The 17,548-nt window shown below is 49.4% G+C and overlaps 1 protein-coding gene across 6 annotated transcripts in view; it reads left to right on the top strand.

Moving 5' to 3' along the window:
- SORL1 (sortilin related receptor 1) overlaps positions 1-17,548 on the top strand; it is a 168,934-nt gene that overhangs the window by 7,299 nt on the left and 144,087 nt on the right. For 5 of the 6 annotated variants that reach the window (XM_044929604.2, XM_044929601.2, XM_006044879.4 and 2 more), the window contains exon 2: positions 11,263-11,379. In XM_044929604.2, the coding sequence (XP_044785539.2) occupies positions 11,290-11,379 (90 nt within the window). In that variant the 5' untranslated portion in view covers positions 11,263-11,289. Of the gene's footprint in view, positions 1-9,400; positions 9,547-11,262; positions 11,380-17,548 lie in introns of those variants that run through there. The other variant, XM_044929603.2, reaches the window with a different exon arrangement.

Genomic DNA, 17,548 nt, shown 5'->3' with positions numbered 1-17,548 from the left:
AAATTTAAGTTTGAATGGCTGCATGTGGCCCACGGACAGCATAGCTTTCCTGGGTGGTGTGTGGCTCGCTTTCCCACTGTGGTCGCTGCCTCACCCAGGGAGCAGCTGTAGGCACCGCTAGGCTTGTCTTTGTTTCCACCATGAGCAGGGGAAGGAAAGCGAGGGTTGAGGGCTGCTGTCTGAACCTGAGGCTTTGGTGGCTGCTGGCTGCCAGGGGGAGTGTCAGGAGACCCTGGCCTTTCTTTCCGTGGTAGGGGTGCGGCAGCCGGCTGTGCTGGAGGGTGCCCTGGGTGTCCCGTTCACCTTAGCGGCAGCCTGTGCGCAGATGCTTCCTCCCACTGGGGACCTGGGCGCTGAAGGCGGACCCGTGTGTCTTCGCTTTTGCTGTGGCTTTGCCCACACAGCAGCCCACATGGCCCCGGCTGGTGTGCAGACCCTACCCATCTGTTGAGCCAAGAAAGCAGTAATGATGCCTGAACCGGGGGCCACCTCCCCACCTCTGCCCTCTACTTCCTGGACTCGCCTTGTTGTGCCCCAATGCAGTCAGGTCTGTCTTCATCCCTGCAGCCCTTCAGGCCAGCACAAAGACAAACATCGGGCGTGCAGTCTTCATCACAGCCTGGGTGGGAACCCTCCTACCCCCGTCCCCGCCCTCTAACTCTGCCTGTCGCTGCTGCTGCCTCCGCTCAACTCAGCAAATCAGGACCCTTCACTATGATTTATCTCCAGTTCCCTGAATTAGATTAAAAACACTGCTACGAATTCTCAGAAAGGCAGGCTGATGTGATTGCATCCCGCATCGGAGCGGTAGACAAGGGCAATAAAAAGATGTGCTTATATCATCCGTGTTTTGTGCCTTGTAGGGGCCACCATGTGATTTATTGTTCCTTTCCTTTTTTTAAGTGAGGAAGGTAAGCAACATTGCTTCTTTTATTTAGAAAAGAGACTATTCTGTTGAGCAGAAACCCTCTGCCCCCAAAGCACTGGATCAAAGCGGGGAAGGTGGAAGGGGTGCTTCTGAAATAAAATAAGTGAGGGTTTGAGCCCATGAGTGGGGTGAATGGAGATTGTAATGTGTCAGTTGGGACTGAGGTGAGAGCCAGCTTACTTTGATGGGCTGAGGAGCCGAACAGTGTCAGGGTGAAATTTCTCACTCACAGGAAACCTCTGTGCCCAGAAGAAATGGGGAGAAGCTGGGATGATGTGTTGGAGTTTGGAGGGGTGGGGGTTAAAAACAATGCTGGGACTAAGGCCAGTTTAGGGACCCTCTCCTGAGAACCTCATGTGGGTGCCTCCGAGATGAGCCATACATGGGGGAAGGGCCCAGATAGAAAGGACCCTGTTTCTCTGTTAGCCCAGAGGACACAGGCAAGACACTTCCATGTGGGTCTAACCCAGGGGCCTGGGGACAAGACCTGCGCCAGGGTACCCCCAGAGGACCCTGCCGATGGCAGAGGGTGGGGACAGCAGCAGACAGAGATGAGTGAGGGGCTGTGAGGCTGGGGGAGGGTGTGGAAGAGACTTGAAATGTTTTAAACCTGTGCTCAATTAATCGAGTAACATGAGACTGTGTACCTATGACTTACCTCATCTGTATATATTTAGTTCCCTGAAGTTCTCTCAACTGAGGAGTTCTTTAAAAAAAAAAATCCTGTAGTTAACCATGCCCACGGTTCGCTGGATTTGGCAAGGCGAGCTGCTGCTGGAGGTGATGCTGGGGTTCCTGCAGAGATGAGGCCTCCTCCGTCCTTGAGAGGGAAGAGTTCAGTAGTGGATGTGGAGAGCTGGGTGGAGGAGAAAGGGCTGTTATCACAGGGTTGGGGAGTTAAGCTGGGGATGGGGAGTTGCCCCAGGGGCTTCTGCTTGCCCTCCTGATACCAGAGGCATCTCATGTGACTGAGAGGTCAGCCTTTCTGTGGGGTTTAAGCCCACAGCAAGGAGGCGGAGAAGGCAATGGCACCCCACTCCAGTACTCTTGCCTGGAAAATCCCATGGGCAGAGGAGCCTGGTAGGCTGCAGTCCATGGGGTCGCAAAGAGTCAGACACAACTGAGCGACTTTCCTTTCACTTTTCACTTTCATGCATTGGAGAAGGAAATGGCAACCCACTCCAGTATTCTTGCCTGGAGAATCCCAGGGACAGGGAGCCTGGTGGGCTGCAGTCTATGGGGTTGCACAGAGTCGGACACGACTGAAGTGACTTAGCAGCAGCAGCAGCAGCAAGGTGAGGTCGGGCTTTCCTGGTGGTTCAGTGGTAAAGAATCTGCCTGCAATGCAGGAGCTGCAGGAGACATGGGTTCAATCCCTGGGCCGGGAAGACCCCCTGGAGGAGGGCACGGCAACCCACTCTAGTATCGTTGCCTCGAGAATCCCATGGACAGAAGAGCATGGTGGGCTGTAGTCCATGGGAGCGCAAAGAGTTGGTCACGACTGAAGTGACTTAGCACTCACGCAAGGTGAGGTCTTGAGGCATTTGGTTCTGGCATGTTATGTAAATGCTTTACTCTTGGGGTGAGGAAAGTGCTAGAAATCAGTGTCATGTCTGCATTGGTTCCTTGGAGCTTTGAGCTGGAACTTGGGTTTCCCCAGGTTGCAGATCTCAGGTGTGGAGTGAGGGGAAGGCTGCTGGAATGCGTGGAGTGAGGGGAAGGCTGCTTGAATGCAGGGCTTGGCCATGATTGGCTTCTGACCTTGATCCAGACATGCAGTGTCTCAGGGTAGGTATGTCATTGCTTTCCGCTCTTAGGCCTCAGTGTTCCAAACCTGGTCATGCGCACAGTAGTTTTTAAACACTTTATTTGTTTATTATTTTTAGTTTTGGCTGCGCTGAGTCTTTGCTGCTGTGAGAGGGCTCTCACTAGTTGTGGCGAGCGGGGCTGCTCTCTAGTTGTGTGGCACTGGCTTCTCGTTGCAGAGCACAGGCTCCAGGGTGCTCGGGCTCAGCAGTTGTGGCCCACAGGCTTAGTGCGATCTCCCCAGATCAGAAATCAAATCCATGTCCCCTGCAATGTCACATTAGTTGCCTATGTGTTGCCCTTTTGTGAAGAATGGTTTATTTTGGTATAAAGACCATACCGGTAACAAGAGGACATGTTTCAGCATTTCGAAGTTTATGAAATATATTCATGGGTATCATCTCATTTGAATCTTAAAGCCGTCCTGTAAAATTAGTAAGGCAAGCCTTATTATTATTTTAGCAATATGAAAAGAAGCCTTTCTTTCCTAGGGAGGATTGGTAGCAGGATCACTGTTAAAGACTAAATCTTAACGAAAGGCATTCATACATTTAAAAAAAACAGCACATATTTTTATTTTGTCATAAGTTTGTCTTTCCACGTTTTGACATCCCTAAGAAATGCAGTTTGCCAAAGAATACCTTTTTTCCCTGCAGAGCTTCTCCAATTCATGTCTACACAGTGAGTTTTCCCTCCTTCGGTAAGAAAGCAAAAGCATCCCCAGGCACCTTCTGTGGATGGGCTGGTGGGCAGATGGAGGTCCCTGCCTTTCTGGCGGTCATAGAGACCCTGAATTGTGTGGTTGTTGCTGTTATGGAGGTGGTGGTTTAAGTATAACTTTCCACTGGCTCTGTGGTGTCACGCATCTTACAGCCTTATTATTCTGCTCATTTCACAGATGAGTATCTTGAGGCTCCAAAAGGCAAAGGGACGTCCCCAGAGCTGTACAGATGGTCAATCGTAGAGACCAAGATTCAAACCCAAGTCTCTGATTTGTCTCAACTTTACGGTCTTTGCCTTTTGTAAATGTTCCAGTGAAGGCCTTGCTTTCAGCCAGGGGTCCGGTGGCTGCGGTCTCTTTTGTTCCCCTTTAAAAGCCAAGAGGTCTCGTATAATTCCACCCTCTCCTTGGCTTTTCTGGCTCCATGAATTTTCTTTTAACTTTTCAAACTTGTCAAGTTGCGGGTCCCCCCCAGTCTTTGGCTTTTGCCCTGTTTGTGCTCTCAGTTTCTCAATCTCTCTTCTCTGTTCCGCATCCTCTTTGCCAGGACTCCTTCCTCTTCATCCTTTTGGTGCCCACTGGGGCTCCTGTCTTCCGTGCAGCCCTGCACTTGGTTATGCCCTCCACCCGTTTAACAACTGTAAGCATTATTCATGAAATTAACTCTTTAATGTTTGTTTCCCTTATTGATTTGAGAGCCACAAGGCAAGACCTAGAAGTCTGTTGTTTTCTCAACACCTCTTGTGGCATCTGATATGCAGCAAGTGCTCGATAAGTATTTACTGAATGAATGAGGTGGGGGACTATTTATGGTGAAGCCGTAGAGTCAAAGGGGATACTCTGGAACCATCCTACGGAGGCGAATCCTAATTTAAGGCTGGTCCTAGTTCTGGGCTTCCCTGGTGGCTCACATGGTGAAGAATCCACCTGCGGTGCAGGAGACACAAGTTCGATTCCTAGGTCTGAAAGATCCTCTGGAGAAGGGAATGGCAACCCACTCCAGTATTCTTGCCTGGAGAATTCCATGGACAGAGGAGCCTGGCAGGCTACAGGGGGTCGTGAAGAGTCAGACACGACTGAGTGACCAACACTGGCTCAAGGTGTCCAGCAGCCAGTGAGGGGCTTGCTGTGCTCTCAGTGTTCTGTGCCCCCGAGTTTTAAGGCAGATGGATGGAAACCCCAGCTCTAAATCTTTGGGTTTAACCCCATCTGCACCGTGTGGAAGACGGTTTACATGTTCCCCGAGGTTTCTTCTGTCCTGGATATTTTCTTTTTTTCTTACTTGCCAGCTGGTGAATTAAGGGGCGATTATTTACATGACAAAGAGATTTTTCACAGGTTCTTTTTTTTTTACAGGGAGCCCTCCCAGAACAGCAGAGCTGGCTATTTGCTAAGTGACAAAGTGGGCTTCCCCAGGAGGGAGTGGCAAGTAGAGGTCAACAGCGGGTGGATTCTGCTTGCCAAAGATCTATCAGAAATAAAGTCTCTCTGAACTGATAGTGTAAGTCAGGACGAGGCATATAAGTAATCTAAAGACCACTCATTACTCTAGTTAAGGAGATTATAGAGAAATGCTAAGTTTTTAGTTCGAGGCCATTCTCCCTTTGTTTCCTGATCTGTGAAATGGGCAGCCTGTGCTGATCAGTGAAGTAGTTAATGAGTTCTCTGGCTGAAGCATCACTGAGAAAAGTCAGATGAGTGAGCAGAGAGGCCAGGATAGGGCTTCTCTGCAGGGAGCAATTAAACTAGATTTCAGCTCTCCTTCTGAGGTGGAGAGTCCAGGGAGGAAAATGAGCTTACTAAATATAGTGGGGACACGGTCTCGAAAGGGGACACGGAGGGCTGATTTGCATAACCAGCATTTAGGTCATGCAAACGGACGGTTGGAGGAACCTTGTTATTCTTGGACCTCGGGTGTCTGCCTTTGGTTTCCTCAGGCCTGTCCTGCAGTCCGAGGATTTAGCAGCCGCCTCTGTCCTCGGAGTTGAAGGACAGGATATTTGCTTATACTTCACTGTAGAATTTTTAAAATGCTTCTGTGTATTTCACTGCTAGTGAGGCAGAGGAATGAGCCAGACTGCCTTATTTGTCCTCCTCGTCCTGTGTTCTGGGAAGAAGCTGTGTAGGAGTGGTGAGGACGACTGGCCGTGGGTGTCTGGGACGTCCTGATCTTCGCGTTTGACCTATTTGAGAGACGTAATGGCAGAAGAAATGAATGAAGGCGGCGTCAGACCCATTCCATTAAGGGGCCCCCGTCTTTTTGAGTAAGACTCAATGACTGTACAGATCTTGGAGGGTTTTATTGTAAATGTCTTACTACTCATCAGACTTGTCACTCTGATTTCCTGCAGAAGTGTTCTGGGGACTGACAGGTGAGAAGTGACTAAGGAGCCTCAAAGGATACCTAGTCCCTTTGGGGCCTTGGGGTATATAAGTGAGCCCTGCCTTCACACAACAAGCAGTTTATGCAGTTTATTCCTCCTCCTTCTATTTATAATAAGCCAGAGCCTGGGGCTTGGGCAGCCCCTGCTGCTTCCCCCTCTCTGAATAATGAAGCAAAACACATAACCTCTTTGGAGCATCCGGGTCTGCCCGGAGACTGAGATGATTGTTGTGAGTTTGGAAGTGGATGCTAGTCCTGAGCCTCTGGCCCTTTGTCCAGCCAGGGACCAGGGAGCAGGGAGCAGGCCTGCGAGGATGGTGTGGCTTTGCAGATGCCTCTGACAGCATTTTGAAGGATTGCCTTGGCCAGAGACCCACTCCTCAGCCTGCCTCCTCTGTGACTCACTTGAGCTGCATATTTCAGTAGCATGAAGGCTTGACATGAGAAGAAAGGAGCATTTCTTATGAGTGGGAGCTCTTAGGTATTGAATCAGCACTTGAGAAGTGTGATGTTCTTTGCAGGTCATAGACAGAGGCTTTTGAAAAAATGGAGATGAAATTCACGTAACATGAGAGTAACCATTTTAAAGGGAATGATTCAATTTGGTGGCATTTTGTCCATTCACAGTGCTGCGCAGCCACCACCTCTCTCTGGTTTCAAACCATTTTCATCCAGAATAAAACCTCTTCCCCGTTAAACAGCTACCACCTATTCCCTGCTCCCCCTAGCCCCTAGCAACCACCAGGCTGTCTCTATGGATTTACCTGTTCTGGATATTTTATATAAATGGGATCATGTAATATGTGACCTTTTGTGTTTGGCTTCCTTCAGTTAACATATTGTTTCTGAGGTTTGTCCACGTTGGGGCATATATCAGTAGATCATACAGTTTTAACAACTACCCAAGATACCCAAGGTGGCGCAGTGATAAAGAACTCACTTGCCAATGCAGGAGATGTAGATGTGGGTTCGATCCCTGGGTTGGGAAGATCCCTTGGAGAAGGGCATGGCAACCCACTCCAGTATTCTTGCCTGGAGAATCCCATGGACAGAGAAGCCCTGCGAGCTACAGCCCATAGGGTCGCAAAGAGTCAAACATGACCGAGTGACTGAGCACACATGCAAGATACCCAAAGACAAACCTGCAGAAAAAGAGTGCTCCTTCTAGCCACTGTCATTTAAGCCCCAGTTTCTGCCAGAGAAAGGGGAATGAACTAGATTCATTGTTCCTGAAATAAGCTGCATTGGAGACACCAGGGGTATGTCTCTAAAAAATACCGATTCCTGGACTCTACTCGGAGGGTTCTGCATCAGTAGGTCAGGGGTTTCTCTGGAATTGCTGATTTTCAGCTCTCTGGGTGTGGGACCCTGAACCAGGAGACCTCTCAGGGGCCATCTTGACTCTTAACGACCTGCCTGTGATCTTAGCAGAGGCCTGAACCCCACGCATCATACTCTTTGGTGTTCATGAGGCAGTTCCTCTGTGCCCAGACCTCTGCGGCTTGCGATTTCCCTGTTCGCCTTCTGAGGGGAGGCGCAGGGCTCCCTCCCCGCTGCTTTTTACGGCCCCAATTAATTGTGGCTCATTTATCAAGCGCCAGCTACGCCCTGTGAGCTGGAGATGGGAGAGGGAAGGTTGTTCACGCCCCGGGGTGGTAGTTACAACTGACTGCACATCAAGGTTACTTCTGAAAAAGCCACCCTCCCACTCGCCCTCACTCCCTCCCAGATCAGCGTCTCCCCGGGGCCCTGTGTGCCCACCCCTCTCCATGCGGTCTGTGGGACCCAGTGAGCAAGGCTGAGAGGAGTGAGCGGGATGTTGGAAGCCTGCAGCTGCACCCAGAGGGTTGGGCATGGGGGAATCTCAGGGGCTGAGGCCAGGAGGAAGTCCCTGGGGATGGAAAAGGACCTTAGCAAGCCAGCCACACAGTGGGGGATCCAGCGTGGATGCCTGTGGGTGCTATGATCACAGGGGAAGAAGAGGGGGCTACTCTCGACCTCTGGTTGCCTGGTCACTTTCCATGGACAGCTTGCTTTGACCTCTTCCCTGTCTGGGGAGGGGCCGGGAGAACGAACGCCAAGGGGAAATGGAGAGGAGGAAAGCGAGACCAGAGAGTACCATGATGTCTTTGCCTTAACAAACGTGCCAGCCTACCTGGTGGTGGACTCCTGCAGCTGACTCTGCTCTTTGCTGGGGGAATATGCACATGGGGTGCGCTGGGGGTCAGCCTCAGCCAAGCCAGCGGCTCCCCAGAGAGTTACTCGTCTGAGCAGGAGGTGCCCATGCTGACGTCTAGCTGAGGGAAGGCACTGGGCTGTTCGTGTGAGTTGCCTGGTGGCCCTCGGACAAGCTGTTCCTTGCCTGAGATTTTTTTTTCTCTCCCCTGTGCTGCCCTTTTATAGTCCGCTGTTAGGAATGAAAGGGACATTTAATAAAATCTTTTCTTTTTTTTAAAGGTGTTTCAGCAAGCTCGCCTTCTCGGCTTCCTTTGTCAGAAAGCCCTTGGATGTTCAGGTGTCCCCTTTGTGCTGCTCTTACCCCTTCACCTCTCCTAGGATTGGTTCAGGGGCCCCGTAAATCTCATGTCCCCCGAGCAGAAAGACTTGTGCAAGTTGTGCTCAGACCTCGAGCCCGCTCTGATCACTGTAGGCCTTGTAACCTGTTCCGAGCATTATTTGATTAGGAACCTGCCTGAGGGGCTGTTGGGAGGTTGCCCCCAGTGCAGCATTGCTGGACTTTCTTATGCCAGACCCTGGATGAACTTAGTGATTTTTTTCAGGCTCCAACTCCTTGATCGGATTGATGTTTGCATAAATCATCTATTTATTCCCCTCTGGTTCTAAGGGTGAGGATGTTTTGGAGGGAGAAGGCCTTTAGCCCAGATTCCTGGGCTCCTGCGCTGGTGGGCTTCTTCTGATCTGTACATGCTTACAGATTCTTCCCAGAGGTGAGGGCCGGCAGGAGAGAGGGGGAGAGGGTGGGCTGGGAGAAGGCCTCTGTGGCTGGTGGTGATTCCCGTAGTTGCTTTCCCCCTTGCATACCCTAAGCTAAGTAATTTACTTATTTCTCTTTTTTTCTTTGCACATCTCTGCCGATGTTTGCCTGGACTTACCTCTTTGGAAGTCAGAAGGAATGTTTTAGAATGATGTATTTTCCTTAAAAGAAAAAAATCTTTTCCTTTAAAGAGGCCTCATTTCACCTATTTTCCAAGAGCCTGGATCCTGGATCAAATTAGATGCAGGTGTTTAAGACCTGAAACAGGGCGGTGAAGGATTAGCTCCTTTGTTGTTCCGTCAGCCAAGTTGGTGACACAGGTGTTTCCCTTCTCCTTTGGGACTCCTGAGAGCATCTTGAGGAGTGGGCGGTGGGGGTTGGGGGAGGAGGAAGGTAAAGGAGAAGGCCCCTCTGGGTGGTGGGGGAGGGGAGTGGAGGGTTTTCTGCTCAGACCCTTGATAGGAAGACAGCTGGGAGGGCCCATCAGCTCGGGTGTGTCCTTTGCATCAGTCCAGGAGGTGGAGAGGGGGGTGCGGAAGTGTGCAGGTGGACTGTATAGAGACCTCTCGGGGTCCAGAAGGTTGGTCTCTTCCATGTGCCCGAGACAAGCCATGGTTGAAGGGGCTGGTGGAATAGGCTTCTCCCAGGCATTGCTCCTGCTCCGGATTTTGGGGGCTTTGTCCTGAAAGTTCACACCAGCTCTCAGAATTTTTGTGAGTATGGTCATCAGTTGGCTGTTGCCACCCGAAAGGGGTGAAATGGTATGCCAGAATGCCAGCCCTTGAACTGTCCATCAGTGACGGGTGAAATGGGAAAAATAAGAGGAATGGAGTTAGCGTTCCATAAAGCAAAGCCTCTCATAAAAAAACTGTTTTTGGTTCTGAGAGTCTTTCTGTCCTCAGTTTTCAGTGTTAAAACGTCCTTGCTTTGAACTATGACAGTGATTCTAGATGGTAGCTTGTTGCTTGGGTGAGGGGTGGCCACATAACAGGTGAGTCCCAGGAGCTCAGTGGGGTGAATGCATTTTGTGATTAGGAGTTCAAGATGAGCTGAGGAACTTCTCCTTGGGGGTTCGGGCTCCTTCTGTCCTATGGCCCCATTCTTCTCTGGGACTCTGGGGTCCTAAATGCATTCTGCGGGTAGGGAGGGAAAACGGGGCCGTGTGGGCTCCACGCCCCATTGTAAACCCTGGGCAACAGTCTTCTGTGTCCTCAGGAGATTCAGAGACCAGCCAGCCATGCCCTTGTCACAGTGGCTGTTTTGTTTTTTCCTTACCTGGCCAAATAGAGGTGGCCAACCAGCCCTCTGCTGGCCTGCCTAGTTCATCTGCATTTTACTGGTTTATAAGATCCAGAAGCCTGGAAACTACTGTTTGCAATAAGCCAAAGGTCATTTCTGTGGAGTCCTGGAAGATATTTCCTTACTTGGAATACTTCATAACTAAATAAAGCTGATGTTTTTCCTTTGTTCTTCCTTGTTACAAGCTAAGGATAAGCAACATCACCTGTAGGCCAGAGAGAACCAGTATGGACGGGGGTTGGCAAGCATGTGGTCTTTCTGGCGTGTGCCCTTTTTTAAATGAGGAAGGTGCTTCAGTGTTTTGGTTTCAAATCTGACAAGTGCATGTCCCACATGTGGAGTAAGTATGAGAGGAACCAGAGATTGATTTCATAAAGGACAAAAATAACCCAAGTTATTAGTTATGCCAGTGAGAGCCTGAGAAGATGATATTTTTTTTTGCAATCTGGCTAACACCAAATAGCAGAGGACTAGTGTTTCTTCTTCGGGAAGTGAATCTGGTGGAGTCAGCAGAGGGGGAAATACAGGCCATCCTGGCCCCATGCTCCAGGTGTAAGCATCTTAGGCATTTCTGAGTTACAGTTGGGGAGAGAGAGTCTTGCTTTATTGTTATTGTTTTTTTTCCTTTTCTGTATTGGCCATGCTGTGTGGCTTGCAGGATCTTAGGTCCCTGACCAGGGATTGAATCTGTACCCCTTGCTGTGGAAGCATCGAGTCTAAACCATTGTTTCTTTTATTTGTTCAATCACTAGGTCACATCCAACTCTGTGACCCTGTGGACTGCAGCACGCCAGGCTTCCCTGTCCTCTGCCATCTCCTGGAGTTAGCTCAAACTCATGTCCTTAGAGTCAGTGATGCCATCCAACCATCTCGTCCTCTGTCATTCTCTTGTCTTCCTGCCTTCCATCTTTCCCAGCATTTGGGTCTTTTCCAGTGAGTCGGCTCTTTGCGTCAGGTGGCCAAAGTATTGAAGCGTCAACTTCAGCATCGGTCCTTCCAGTGAATATTCAGGGTTGATTTCCTTTAGGAGTGATTGTTTGGACCACCAGGGAAATCCTGAGAGTCTTCGAATGGTGATGGCCGTCACTCATCCTGGGTCCTAATTCCTGTGTTGGTTTGATCTCTTTCAGGTTAGTCTCAATGATTCCCACAATCAGATGGTGGTCCACTGGGCTGGCGAGAAGAGCAACGTCATCGTGGCCTTGGCCCGGGACAGCCTGGCACTGGCGAAGCCCAAGAGCAGTGACGTGAGTATTGTTGTTGCTCTGGCGGTCCCTCTGAGGTGCCAGGGTGCCTGTTTCTCCTCTACTGGGGTTATTATCATGCCAGGCAAAATATCGAGTAATTGAGGAATCTGGAAAATCATATATAACCCTAATTTGCTGAACACAGCGTGCTGCACTCAGGGTTACAGTGAGACCCATGTGATGTGTGGTGACTTCTGTGCAATGGTAGGGTGTGCTCGGGGGCTTCCCAGGTGGCTCAGCAGTAAGAGTCTGCCTGCCCATGCAGGAGACCTGGGTTTGATCCCTTGGTGGGGAAGATCTCCTGGAGAAGGAGATGCAACCACTCCAGTATTCTTGCCTGGAGAATCCCATGCAGAGAGGATCCTGGGTGCTACAGTCCATGGGGTCATAAAGAGTCAACTACGACTTAGTAACTAAACAACAGCAACAGCAAGGGTGTGATCTGGATCGTGCATCTGCCCAGCAGAATGCCAGAAGTGTGTTCCTGGGCAAAGCTGCCCGTCGCAACCGAGCCCAGTGGAATCAAATTGGTCTTTCCTTGTGCTGATTTCTGCTAACTCGTTACAGTTGGGCGAGTCCTCCAATCTGAATTGCTCATCCTCTTAATTTCCACAGTTGGCTCTTTATGATGTTTAATCATCTAGGTGCTTTGAAGACTTTAGACCAAGGAACACAAACGCAAAGACCTGTGATAGGGGCCTCGTAGGTAAGGGTCAGGGGTGAAGCTGCCCCCAGGCTTACACCACCCTTTACCTCCGAGAGGAAGAAGGGTCTCTCCCATTATTCTTGGAGTCTGCAGCCTTCTGGGACATTATTTCGTTCTCCCACTTTCAATAGAGATGCAGGTTCAAGAAACAGTCTCCTGTGTAGATTTGAACGTGGTGCGTGGTGATGGATGCTTGCTTCTTGGTCTCGGTTTATGAGAGACTCTGGAAAGTGGGAGGGACTTGGAGCTTCTGGGCTGTTGTTATCAGCTCTCAGCTCTGGTTGCCATGCGGCTGGATCTGATTTTTCGAGAGAAATTCAGAGGTGAGGTTTTTTTTTTTTTTTTTCCCAGAGGTGGGGATTTTTACTAGAAACTGCTGAGTCTTACAAGTTGGCAGCTGACGAGTAGTTTTTATAAACCCTGTGTGGGCCAAGTAAAACATATATGAGGACCAGAGTGAGCCCTTGGGTCCCCAGTCTGTAGCCCCTGCTCCAGACACCCCTGCCCACCCTCCCCCCCCACCACTTGTGGGGAAGAGAAACAGGGCCTGCCTCAGGTCAGGGTCTGACGTGGCTGTGGTGAGGCTGTGGACAGAAAACCCCACTGTGGAGCTTGGGTCACTCTGCACTCAGGCCAGGGAAAAACTCCTGAAGAGTTTGCCAGCCCTGTCCCATCAGCCCAGTGGACATGTTTGTAATTCTGGAGCCTGGATTTGGTCTCTGAGGGGCCCCTCGCTCTGTGTCCACCATCTGGGTTTGATGTGCTCCAGGGTCGGGGACCAGAGGTGCCCCAGGGACTGTTTTCTAGTGGGTCAGATAGGGGCAGCCACAGATGGAGAGGGCAGACGAAGGACTGGCCATGACGATGTGTAACTTGGCTCAGGGTGGGTGCCCAGCAGTGGTAGTGGGAAGCCACTGCAGCTGACATCTGGTCTGGGTGCAGTGATGTGGGGCAGGGCTGAGCTTGTCCGGGCTGTGAGGTTGGCCCAGTTATAGATTTGATCAGGGTTGGCAAGCACAGACTGCAGTGTATCGATGACAGTTGGCCCGAGAGAGTTTTAGCCCGCTGTGTTCAGCGCTGTCACCGTCCAGCGGCACCTCTTTTAAGCACAGGCGGCAGCTCTCTGGCCTACTGTGTTGAGAAATCCTCCTTAGGGTGTTTATTTTAAGAATTCTTTGTCCAGATGGTATTTCTGTTAAGATAGGTGAAGACCTATCTTTCTACTGTTTTGCTGGACAAACAGGAGCCCAGAGGCATTCAGTGATTTGCATGGGGTTCCTTAGCATGTGTGTGGGAGGGTTGGGGCTATGACCTGATCATGTATTTAATGAGTGAGAATATAATGTAGCCAGGGTGACCAGCATTGGCTTTAGCACTGAAAGACCTACATCCTGGGACCCTCCTCAGTCATGGATGAACCAGGAAGAAGGGTCGGCCTACATACATTGCCAGTCTATCCAAACCTAATGGAGAAGGGACTGTCAACCCACTCAGTGTCCTTGCCTGGGAAATCCCACGGACAGAGGGAGCCTCAAGGGCTACAGTCCATGGAGTTGCAAAAGAGTCGGACACGACTTAGTGTCAAGAACATCCGAACCTATTTCTCACTCTGCCTAAGTATTTGGGTGATTCTTACTAAGGACTGATTGAACATTTGAAACAAGAACCTATTCTGGAATGAAGTGTACACTAAGATTAAGTGGGAAGGAAACTTCATGCTTGGAGATAATAAATCAGGATGACAGAGATTTCTCTCATCAGTGTATCAGCTGCATTAAAGAATTGGCAGATGAAACTGAGATGGTCTGATGTGAAAAGTTAATTCAAAAATAAATTCTGACTCAGAGGCAGGAGTAGGTGGTGCCAGAGTAGTAACAATCTAAATTTTCTCGGAAGGAAGCATGGTTCCCAGGGCCCCATCAGCGTCCAGAAGGTAAAGGATGTATACACATCAGGAGCTGTGGGAGTGTTGGAGAATGGCCAACTCATACATATTCAGTGTATAAAAAAGGGATGATCTGGAAGTTGGAATCCCGGAAGATTTGCTCTTAAGCAGAAAAAAACAAAATAATATCCTGGGAACTTGTGGCCAGTGATTCCGTGAAGCATGGCTCCTGCAGGAGCCTTCTTTTCCTTTGATAAGTCTGGAGATGAAAGAAAACGGTAGGTGTTGTTTTCCTTGATCGTCCCTGCCTCTCATTTCTGCATTCTTCTGACCTATTTTACCAAATAACCCCCAGTTGCCACATAATTTGACCAAAGAAGTTTCCAGAGATGTTGTCCACTAGAAGATCAGAATCACCCGGCGCAGGCATCAGGAATGGTGGGGATCACTGCCCTTGTACCCAGAGTTGTGTGGCATTGCAGCTGCTGCCCCCAGGGGCTGGCCGGGGAGCAGGGCCTTCACTTGCCCACAGCGCAGAACTTGGTAGCCTATGGGAGCCGGTGTCTAGCTGAGCCCCTGCTCTGGGAACTGAGCGCGTGGGTTTGAATCCTCTACCATTCATCAGCTGTCTGACCTTCAGCCAAACCCTTCACTTCCCCTTGGTTTTCTCATCCATCAATGAGAAATCTTGTGATTTCGTCCTTGTGACATCTTGCTCCCCAAAGGGTGGTATGCTGGTCGGCAGCATGGGGATTTTCTGGAGGGTGGTTGGAAATGCAGAATCTCAATTCTTACCCTGGGACTTCCTGAATCTGAGGTTTGCATTTTGACCTGTGTCCTGCGGGGTGATTTGTAGGCATGTTTGAGAAGCACTGGTATCAAGTACTTAGAACGGCACCAGACATGGGATGTTTTCTGGGTGTTTTAACCCTTCTTCCCCTCCCCTTCCCTTTTCTGCTCTTCTTTTTCCCCTCCTCCTCCTTTTTATTATATAGTTTTGATGTACAGGAGAAATAATTTTAAAACGTTCACCTCAAAGGACCATCTTTATAGGTAAGACTGATTTAACTAGCAACTTTTGGCAGTTTAGAAACTAGTTATGGAATTGAGAGATACAGACTACTATATATAAAGTAAAAAAGCCACAAAGTAAAAAAGCACACGGAAATGTAGCCATTATTTTTAATAACTTTACATGGAATATAATCTATAAAAATATGGAATCACTAACTGTGGAAAATTCTGAAAGAGATGGGAATACCAGACCACCTGACCTGCCTCTTGAGAAACCTATATGCAGTCAGGAAGCAACAGTTAGAACTGGGCATGGAACAACAGATTGGTTCCAAATAGGAAAAGGAGTACGTCAAGGCTGTATATTGTCACCCTGCTTATTTAGCGTCTATGCAGAGTACATCATGAGAAACACTGGGCTAGAAGAAGCACAAGCTGGAATCAAGATTGCCGGGAGAAATATCAATAACCTCAGATATGCAGATGATACCACCCTTATGGCAGAAAGTGAAGAGGAACTCAAAAGCCTCTTGATGAAAGTGAAAGTGGAGAGTGAAAATGTTGGCTTAAAGCTCAACATTCAGAAAAAAGATCATGGCATCTGGTCCCATCACTTCATGGGAAATAGATGGGGAAACAGTAGAAACAGTGTCAGAGTTTATTTTTTTGGGCTCCAAAATCACTACAGATGGTGACTGCAGCCATGAAATTAAAAGACGCTTACTCCTTGGAAGGAAAATTATGACCAACCCTGATAGCATGTTCAAAAGCAGAGACATTACTTTGCCAACAAAGGTCCATCTAGTCAAAGCTATGGGTTTTCCAGTAGTCATGTATGGGTGTGAGAGTTGGACTGTGGAGAAAGCTGAGCACTGAAGAATTGATGCTTTTGAACTGTGGTGTTGGAGAAGACTCTTGAGAGTCCCTTGGACTGCAAGGAGATCCAACTAGTCCATTCTAAAGGAGATCAGTCCTGGATGTTCTTTGGAAGGACTGATGCTAAAGCTGAAACTCCAGTACTTTGGCCACCTAATGCAGAGAGTTGACTCATTGGAAAAGACTCTGATTCTGGGAGGGATTGGGGGCAGGAGGAAAAGGGGATGACAGATGGCTGGATGGCATCACAGACTCGATGGACGTGAGTTTGAGTGAAGTCCGGGAGATGGTGACGGACAGGGAGGCCTGGTGTGCTGCGATTCATGGGGTCACAAAGAGTTGGACACGACTGAGCGACTGAACTGAACTGAACTGAACTGATGTTGTCCACCTGAAACTAGTATAATACTGTAGATCAACTATACTTCAATTGGAAAAGAAAAAACCCTTCCTCGCTTTAATTCTTAGGGAATTGTGTCCCTTCAAGGCCAGAGAGGATGAATTAGGGCAGAAACCTGTGTTTGGATGCGAAACCGACTGTAGAAGCACAGGGTGAGTGAGCCTCGGCAGTTTGCCCTACAACACCTGGAGTTCACTGTGGGCAGTGAGCCAGGCAGCAGGCTAGGGCTGCCACGAGGAAAAGACCCCCAACCCAGAATGTACCAACGGGGGTGCAGTATGGATGCTATGAGGCCATCAACCTGCTTGGTCTTCTTATCCGAACAACTGGTGGAGGTCCTTCCAGGGTCCTTCTTCTGGGAGGAAGGCAGATAGCTGTGCATGGCCCCGAGCTTGCATTTGCCCTATTGATTCTTTGATCAAATAGGAATGAGAATTGTGAGAATAGGATCAAAATACCATGTTGGAATTGGTTAGCCTGGAGAAAGGAAGGTTGATGAGCAGTTTGAGAGCTGCAGGCATAGCAAGGACCCTTGCATTCCCAGTCGTAACTTCTGTTTAGTATAAGCCCAAAGGGATGGGGTTTGCTTACAGACCAGAATGTTAAGGAGGGGCTTTTTGGTCGGAGGGTGATTGCACCTCTACCACCAGTGGGAGGTGTGTTGGGGAATCCAGGGAAGGCCCTGTGTTTTGTTCAAGGTGGTGTTTCTCCCTCCATCCAGCGTTCCTTCCACTGCCGGGCTGTAGCTTTGGTGCCTTTCTTCCTGTTGAGCAGAGAGACAGAGGAGGACGTTCACCCAGAAGGCTGACTTGTGAGCGTGGAAAGTCAGCGGGGCTTGGGCTGGGAGGAACCTGTCCTGGTTTTGTCACTTTCAAGCAGCTTGACCTTGGACTCGTGGTTCATTTCTCGGAGTCTTAGATTCTGTTATCTCCTATATAAGGAAGTAGTCGTTCTCTTGGTCGCTTAAGGATCCATTCATTTCACTCTTGTTCATTTATGGAGCACGTGTGTTTACTCATTCTGTGGTTTATAATGACGCTTATTTATTCCAGAAATCTTCCCTGAGCACCTGCTATGTTCCAGGTCCATGGAGGGCAGGAAAGAAACTCATTCAACAGGGTTTTTAAAGATGCAGAGATGATGATGTATACAAAAGAGTGTGCTTGTGTGCATGCTCAGTGGCTTCAGGCGTGTCTGACTCTTTGCAACCGCCTGAACTCTAGACTGTCAGGCTCCTCTGTGCATGGGATTCTCCCGGAATAATACTGGAGTGGGTTGTCATGCCCTC

Source organism: Bubalus bubalis, chromosome 16 (assembly GCF_019923935.1).
Source record: "Bubalus bubalis isolate 160015118507 breed Murrah chromosome 16, NDDB_SH_1, whole genome shotgun sequence".
In the NCBI taxonomy this organism is placed as follows: domain Eukaryota; kingdom Metazoa; phylum Chordata; class Mammalia; order Artiodactyla; family Bovidae; genus Bubalus; species Bubalus bubalis.
This window is presented reverse-complemented; position numbering and strand designations above follow the sequence as displayed.